This window comes from Malania oleifera, chromosome 12 (assembly GCF_029873635.1).
Source record: "Malania oleifera isolate guangnan ecotype guangnan chromosome 12, ASM2987363v1, whole genome shotgun sequence".
Taxonomy (NCBI): domain Eukaryota; kingdom Viridiplantae; phylum Streptophyta; class Magnoliopsida; order Santalales; family Ximeniaceae; genus Malania; species Malania oleifera.
In genome coordinates this window covers 1617475-1626560 of record NC_080428.1, presented here as the reverse complement: position 1 = coordinate 1626560, position 9086 = coordinate 1617475, and the positions used below count along the sequence as shown (strand labels likewise).

General features: G+C 32.8%; 1 protein-coding gene across 1 annotated transcript; it reads left to right on the top strand.

Annotated features, from left to right (window-relative positions):
- The first annotated feature begins 538 nt into the window (after positions 1-538).
- LOC131144551 (WUSCHEL-related homeobox 11-like) lies at positions 539-2759 on the top strand. The gene is made up of 3 exons (XM_058093251.1): positions 539-1202; positions 2025-2200; positions 2479-2759. Exons 1-3 carry the CDS (start codon positions 620-622, stop codon positions 2482-2484), a joined length of 765 nt encoding a protein of 254 aa, XP_057949234.1. The 5' UTR covers positions 539-619; the 3' UTR covers positions 2485-2759.
- Positions 2760-9086: the final 6327 nt, after the last annotated feature.

Here is a 9086-nt window from a genome sequence, read left to right as displayed (position 1 = left end):
TTTAGTACCTAAAAAATTTAATGTGGAGCACTGATAGTATTTTTTGGACTGCGAAAAGCTCCTCTCAGTTAATTAAATGCAAGAAGATTTCTTCCTCTAGCTAACATTGGATTTATTTTTTTTTCATTTTCAATTTACTCTTTTAGAAGACAATCTATCTTGTTCTAGACTGGTTGGTTCCATATGATCATATGAATGGTTTAATTTTATCAATTCGATGAGTCTCCTAAAGAAATGTGATGATTTATAGAAATAAGTTTTAGTTAGATTTTTGAGTCGTAATATACTTTTGTTAAGTGCATATTTGTTAATTTCTAATCTATAAGCCATGCTTTTTTGTTAACCAAAAAAAAAAAGTAATAGCACTAAAAAATAAAAAGGAAAGAAAGACAGTGAGGCGAGAAAAAAGAAAAATAAGAAGCTTTCATTTAGGGGCATTCACGTAGTTTCACATTTCAAAGTGCGGACAAAACACGAAGGGGCGAAAGGCTTTCTAATCCACCCCCATAATTTGGTTTTAAGTGTGTTCATATGCTTCATCAATTTTCTCCATTATTTTTTATACCTTGGTTTGTGTTTCAAAACCCACTTCCTGCTCCTTTCAGCTCTTTTTGCTGTCATGGAAGATCAAGCAAAAATCCCCAACAGTACTCCGCCTCACGCCTCCGAGAGAAGCGAGCCCGTGCGCTCCCGGTGGAGTCCCAAGCCTGAGCAAATCCTCATCCTCGAGTCTATCTTCAACAGTGGCATGGTCAATCCTTCCCGAGATGAAACCGTCAGAATAAGAGATCTTCTCGAGAAATTCGGCCCTGTCAGCGATGCCAATGTTTTCTACTGGTTCCAAAACCGCCGCTCGAGATTTCGCCGCCAACAGCGCCAGATTCAAACCTCCATCACCGGCGACCAGACCGGTGCTCATCCCCGACCTGCCGGCGGTGTAATACATTACGAGGGTAGCACTAGTTCCAGTAGTGCTATAGGGTTTCAGATAACTGCTCCTCACTCTTTTCCTCTGTCGCTACCATATTCTTGTCTGGCTGTTGGTTCTTCTTCTTCTTCCGCTAGAGCTGCTGGCCACGATGGCACCGATGGCCTCTTTTCTGCCTCCAGCCCAATGGGTTTCCCGGAAATTGATCAAAGTTCATTTGTTTCGTTGATTCCGTGCCCTTTGAAGACATCCAATTTGCACTGCCAACCCACCGGTAATTGTATGATCACACCCTTTTCTTAGTTTGAGAACCTAAAAAATAAATAAATGTATAATTAAAAGATAGACAAAGTAAAACAACCAATCTTTAACACTTTAGATTTATTATCCCATGACTCCGTTTTTTTACTTAAAAAAAAAAGAAAAAAGGAAAAAATAGTTGTCCTCTTACAATATTTTGCTCGCGATTGGAATTGATCACATAGCTTTATATGCATGTTAATACATTTATCCTCCACAATAGTTTTTATGTTTGGTTCACTCAACATATCACTAAGCTAGCTAGTTATACAGTTATTTAGAGAGAATATCTGGCATGGAATTGATCTCTTAGCTTTATATGCATGTTAATATCTTTATTAATTACCATAATAGTTTTTATGTTTCGTGTACTCAACATAGCACTAAGCTTGCAAGCTATATAATCACTGAGATAGTGTACCTCAGCAATTTTTTTAAATTTACTCTGTTGTGTAATTTTATTTTTTTTTCCTTCATTTGTAAATCTGAAGGTGTTGAAAAGGAAACTTGGAGGGTTTTAGGGGAAATTCATCTTCTTTTATTTTTATTTTATTTTTTTATGTTTAATGAATCAGCCAATGTTAAAATTGCAATTGTTATTTGTTTCATCTAAAAATCCAAAATTCGCCTAGGCTAATAACCTACGTGGGGAATTGAAATTAAAGGCCGCTACATGGAAAAGCATACAATCACACACACACACACACACATATATATATATATGCTATGAAATATTTAAAAAAAAAAAATGAATTAAAATGATGGTCATATTGAAACCTATTTTCCGGTATTTTAGGGTTCATCACTGTTTTTATTAATCGAGTTCCTACAAACGTTCCAAGGGGTCCACTTGACGTGAAGGCTATGTTTGGTGAAGATGTGGTGTTGTTCCATTCCTCAGGGGTGCCAGTCTCAGTTAATGAGTTCGGATTTTCAGCTCAGAGCTTGCAGCATGGTGAAAGCTATTTTCTGGTAACTATTGCCAGCAAGTGATTGCTCCCCTCTTTCTCCTCAGATTGTCCAAATGCATAGCTAGATGAAAAGCCAAACTCTCTCTCTCTCTCTCTCTCTCTCTCTCTCCCCCCCCGCCCGTCCCCCACCCAGGATTCTAATTCACATCGTTGGATCTGAAAGAAATAGTCAAAACATTAATTGCACATTTATTTAGGATTCCTTATGTTAATTTATATGTTTGCAAAATCTCTCCCAGAAGATGTACGGTTGATTAAGGTAGTATATTTTTGTTGCAGGTTTGAAGACCCACTTAAATGGGACCAAAGGCCATACAGACCAGCGAGAACTTCCTTTATGATCAATCTGGACCACATGCAGATCTTATTCTCAATCTTATTTTTCTTCCAGTTTCTCGTTCAATTGGCCTTTTATGTTTTATTGGGAGTGATCAATCTTATATATGTAATATTGCGTGACCTACCTGCAAGCTGCTACATGAGAAAGAGAGACAGACAAATGCATGCATCAGTTGTTTTCCAATATAAAATATCAGCAAAACCAGGAGCTACTTTTGAAATCCAGCGCATTGGCATGCTTAATGGTAAATGCGTTACTTCCTCCAATTATGGGCTAGATATCAAAAGTGGTCCTATGGTTACGTTTCAAAAGTGGTTCTCTAGAAACCTTTATTGACACAATGCGCAAATAACTAGGAATTTAGATTCTCTTTTCAAAGATCATACTGGTCATTCAGATCATGTAGTGAGTCTAGTGCACAGCATATTGATGTTCTGGTTAAATTATTTGACTTCTGAGTTGGGTTCATGGATTGCGTTGAACGCAGTCGTGCTATTAGGAGTTCTATATTTTAGATCTATATATAGTTGGCCACATCATACATTGAAGTGCATTTGGTTTTCTCATGCCAAGGATCATATAAATTTTCTAAATTTCCGTAGGTATTGTTTATTAGTATGTTCTAATAACTAATGTTGGATGATCTTTCTATATTCTTTTTATTTTGAATCATATATATATAATTAAGCATTATGCGCCCGTAGTGATGATTGTCTTTGTACCTGAACGCTTTGTCTAATATCATATAGTCAGTTTACCTTCTTGGAGACTGCTGAATATATAAAATGAGTTATGTGCGTGCATTCTACTGCCAGCATATTTAGTTAAAACAGAAGGAACATAGTCAATATTTTTTTTACTGTATAAACATCTTTTATTGATTTATTGAGCCCTGCATTTTCTATGTCCCATATTGACATTTATATGTTTTCATAGGGTTGGCTTGGAGAAGGTTGCTGTAATTTTTCCATTTAGGTAGTCAGTGGAACAGCCAAATGGGGAAAGAAACAAAACAGTTACTAGTATTTTATTTGATTGTGTGGATTTTGCATCAACGTCTGCAGACACATGCAACTTTCTTGGATTGTGTTGTATTAATATTTATTGGCCTAGTTTGGGTATTCAAAAGAAAAAGGATAAATCTAGAGGTACTTATTTTTTTCTTTAATTGAAAGTTGACATTGAACTTGGGCTACAACATAAATGTATGAAAGTTTTATTACTCTAACATTTCCTAACCAATGTAAGATTGATAAAACAATATTTAAGTTCCTTAGGGGAATCTTGATATCCATTTTTAGTTGTGACAGATACAACTCTACATGTTAGTGACTAATTAATGTGTATTACTTTTATATGTCATTGTTTGAACTATATATTAATATACAAATAAAAATATAGATATGTACAAATGTATACACATTCATAGGTATACACACCAATGGGATTCTATTAGTGCAGGCTTTTGCGAGGGCTTTCACCCATCACTCAATAGAAAATATAAGGATAACGAGCTACCCTCATCTCTTTTCATTTAGTTGTGACTTGAAGGGAACCATAATGATTGGACAATGAGTGGTAGGGTTCATATAGAACTCTATATAGACACATGGGAAGGTTCCTACCCTCACCCTAATGTCATTGTGGTTTCTCGTCAACTCAAAGATAAAGGAAGATGGAAGGTGTAGTCCTAAGAGAGGGTTGAATTGATTTATTCAAATTTCTTTTAAATCTTTTTATAAATTCTTAACCTCTTTTAAATTCTTTCAAAGATTTTTTGACTTCTTATTGATTTACCAATCACACAAAATTCAATGTTCTTTTATTCAATCCACAACCACACAATCATTCAATCAATCAACCAAACAAATTAACCACAATATATTTAAACAAGATATAAGATTCAGCTTTGAGCTTTTGCAGCACTGTGTATTTGATTCAAGCCCTGTAGTAAATGTAATTTGTTTCTTCAACGCAAATTAACCACAACTCAAATTCCTAACGACTCATAATTTAAATAAACTATTAGTTAATTTGTCTTTGGGTGTTAACCAATCAACATACTCTCTTTGAAGTTCCGCAAAGTATTGATCAACCAACGTACTCCCTTTCGGTTTCCGCAATCCCAAAACCAAATTAAACTTAAGTTTATTTAAAATCAAAATTACGTAGTATATATGATTAAGAAATTAAATTATCCACGTAGCTTATATGTTTGCTAGAATTTAAAGAGAGTAAGAGAAAGAGAATGAGATCGGGTTTTACGAGCTTTGGCTTATCCCCAGCCTATGTCCTTACCTTGGACAAACTACCTAAGGATTCACTAAATCAGTTCCTTTTTTAGGGGGAACAAAACCATTACATACTCTTTCAATAGGCTAGAGCACCGCCTCTCCAAGTGATACCCCACACTCGGTCACTCCTTCAATACACTAGAGTTATACCTCTCCAAGTGATACCCTACATTTGGCCAACGATCCAACAACCTAAAATCGTCAATGAAACATGAAACAAGAGCTGCGTACAATAATGCTTTCACACAAAGCAGATTAGTACAATTTCAAAACTATATACTTCAAAGTAATACAATATGAAATTGAAATTGAAGTTCAAGGAGTTTTATCACCGATTGATTCTTTCAATGAATGAAAGATTTAGACTTGCAGCACAAACTCAGTGATTGAAAGCCAGCAATACTCAGTGGAATTCGTGAGCTATATGTGACCAAGAGAGCCTTTGAAATATGAGAGTAATTGAGCAAGTTTGAGAGTTGAATTTGAGGCTTGGTTCATAAAGTCAATGGCCTTGGAGGCTATTTATAGATTTGGCAAAGTGACTTACTTGATCCCCAAGTTTACTTGGAGTAGTGTCCAAGTTTTAGACAAACTTGAGCCTCAAGCAATTAATTTTAAAAACTTTACCATTATAAAAAAAATTGAATTTTCCCGCGTGGCAGTAGCCTGTCACTTTTGGTCAAACACCTATCACTTTAAAACTCAGTTTTAAATCAAAGGCAGAAGGGTGACAGTCACCTGGCAGAACCCAGTCAGGCTTCTCAATTTACCACGTTAAGCGCCTGTCAAGGTCTAGTCAATAGCCTGACAACCTTCTGTCTATCCATCTTACAAACACTAAATATGTTAGCCTACCAAGGGTTCTTAATAAGGCTTTTGTCTAGTTCAAAACACTGTTTTTAAGATTTCTTTTCAAAAATTCTTTTTTATTCTCAATTCTTGAAATTTTATTTTACTTAAGAAATATTTTCCAAGACTAAAAGTTTAGGTCTCTAGGTCTCTTATATCTAATGAGCTTCAATGAATTTCATATCAATGTATACTTGAAGTACTTACATAATATATCCTATGAACTCTTTTAACTTTTCATTTCTTGAAGTCTTCATGTATGAACATGTCTTATAGTGCCTTTCAAACTTTCAATTCTTGATCACTTGAATTTGATGTAAACTTTTGAAAACATTCCATGTGATCATTTTATTCAAACTTTATTAAATCATCCTTGAATCCATTCTTTAAGGTTCATATGATCATCTTCCTTTGAAATATAAGCTATCCTCATTTGAAATATAAGCTTTCATGAATCCTTCTGAACACTTGACCTTACCTTCTCATAGTTGAGTTTTGAAATGTCATCACTTAACCAAATATGTTAAGTTATGCTTGTTTGTTAGCATCAAAATAAGATGTTAAGTCTTGTGAGGCCAATAATCTCCCCGTTTTTTATGATGACAGACAAGGAGTAAAAAATTTGAGTGAGCCTTAAAAAGACTCCCCCTTAAATAAGCATCATTTCAACAAACTTAACAATATCAAGATCAATTTCAAAAACTCTTTTACTATTATCCTTATCACATTATTCAAGTTCAAGATAATAATTCAAGTTCAAATACTTCTCCTCCTTTTGAGATATATATCATGTTCAATTTTTTTAATACCATGCTCAATTTTTACTCAAAACTTCTCCCCCTTTTGTCATCAATCAAAAAGAGTAGGATATAAAAAATGATTAAGTTCAAATAAAATCATATTTTGCGCATATGAATATCAAGCATACATATCAAGCATATGTACACAGTCAATTCATTATTTTTCAATATGACATGTGTAGTGTGCTTCAATAGTAAAATAGTCATATATATATATATATATATATATATATATATATTTCATATTTGTAATTCATATATGTGTTGTAACATCTCTACTAACAACATTATCCCTCCTTAAAAATTTCATTAATTCATTATACCAATTGAAAATTTCATTAATTCATGATACCAATTGAACCTTTGAATTTGTGATACCAATTAAAACATTAAAGAATAATACTAATTGAACATTTCATTAATTCATGATATCAATTGAAAAATTAGGAAGAAACAAAACATAGTACAAGCAATAAGTCATACGACTCCTCCTAAATTTAATACATTCAGATTTGATACCAATTATGTTTTTAAATTTATCATCCCATGTTTCAAACATTGATTCATATCATGTATGTGCTCATGGATACTAATATCAAATACCAATATCATATCAATGTCATAACATGCTCATGGATATAATTATGCTTGTCATGCTCAAATATTAATTGATATAGTCATGGATACCAATATACTTTATAGATACCAATGCTAATGTCACATTATGCAATGCTCATGGATACTAAATTATTTAGATGCAAATTTTTCAATTTATCTATGTGATCCATTATTAGCATGTATGGTTAAGAATTAATTTCATATTCATATATCAATATTATATCAAAATTTATGCTTCTTAATCATACTTAATAACTCCATGCTCAGATTTTCAATATATAGTGAGCCATAAATCATCAATCATTTTCATGTCTTTGGAGATTTCAAGATATACAAATGTAGCATATAGCATATTAGCATAACATTTAAGGATTGAGCATATCATTATCATGTGCATGGAACTACAATATTGCTCAATTTGTTCTCATTCTTAAATATCTTTTCTTAATTGAAAAAAAAAACTCAAGCAATAAGCTCAAATTTTCTTTGATTTCATATGAGTTCCCAAGCTTCATATATCTTAATACTTTCTATTTTAAGGCTTGTATGAATCATACTATGATTTTGGCTAACAGTGTTATTTTTATTTTTATTTGTTTCAATAAGCTCTTAAACTCTTCTTTGAGATTTTTTATTGATTTGAACAAGACTTTTTATCTAGGTATCCATACTTTCTTGGGTCCCAATGGTTTAATAAGGGATGTTTCTTTTACTTTCCATACTTGTTTAGTTTTCACACCCCTTCTTTTTAATGGACATTCAAACTTTATATGTCCCTTCCTTTTACATAGGTAGCATGTGGTCTGAGTGTAAGCATTTGAAGAAGTACTAGCATAATTTTTTGAGGCTTTTCTAAGGTATCCCATGTAAAGATTCTTTTTCCTTGTATTTTCAATTCCATTGAATCCTATGCCTTCTTTATTAAGGACATTCTTTGTACCTAAATCATTTTGTCAAGATTTTCTTTTCCTTTTGTGAAGTTGTAGATGATTTTGGTTTGGTCCTCAATTTCTTTCTTAAGATCATAAATTTCTGAATTTTGTATACTTTTGCCCTTTTCTTGATTTTGAGACATTTTTCTAATTTTATGCTCTAATTCTAAAATATATTGATCTTTCTCATTTTTCGACAGAGGATTGGGATCTTAAGTCCTCTAATTCCTTTCGTAACTTTTCATTCTTACTTTCTAATATCTTGATTTTCAGTAACTTTTCATTCTTACTTTCTAATATCTTGATTTTCAAATCTTTTTTATTTTCAGCAAGATTTTTAGATTCTAACTCTTTTATCAAAGTTTCATTCTTATTTTCCATTTTCTTGATTTTTAAATATTTTTCTCTTTCAATAAGTTTAAAGGATTCTAACTCTTTCATAACTCCTTCATTCTTATTTTTTAATGATGTGTATTGTTTAGCCATATTAACTAACATCTTATGCACCTTGAATAAATCATTTTGAAGTTCTTCATAGGATGGTATACACTCATCATTGGATTCTTATGCTAAATCATCACAAGAACTATTTAAGGATTTGGATGAGGAGTTTTCCTCATCGTCCCAAGCCATATAGCATGGAACCTCTTGGGGTCACTTGATTCATTATTGGAACTACTTGTACTCATATTGTCCCAAGTAGTGGCTTTCATTGCCTTTTTCTTTTTCATTTTAGAATCTTTCTTAAGTTTTGGACAATCCGATTTTAGGTGTCCAACTTTCTTGCAATTATAGCATGTAGGTAGTTCTTTCTTTGTTTCTTTCTTCTTAGTTTGTTCCTTATCTGAACTTGAGTTTTGAATTTTTATTTTGATTTATTTTTCCCTTTTAGTATTCTTGCAAGTTTCTTGGATATGTAGGGTATTTCATCTTCATCCATCCTTTCTTCATCTTCATCACTAGAGTTTTCGTTTGGTGTTTTAAAAGCAACAGATTCTTGGGCTTTAGATTTTTCACTTCTTTCATTCATTGTCATTTCATATGTGAGGATAGA

What these genes read in the sequence shown, in the direction of transcription:
- LOC131144551 (XM_058093251.1), top strand. Translation starts at nt 620, where the DNA reads ATGGAAGATCAAGCAAAAATCCCCAACAGTACTCCGCCTCACGCCTCC. An exon ending in TTTGCACTGCCAACCCACCG is followed by an intron (nt 1,203 to 2,024) that starts GTAATTGTATGA and finishes CCGGTATTTTAG; the next exon opens with GGTTCATCACTGTTTTTATT.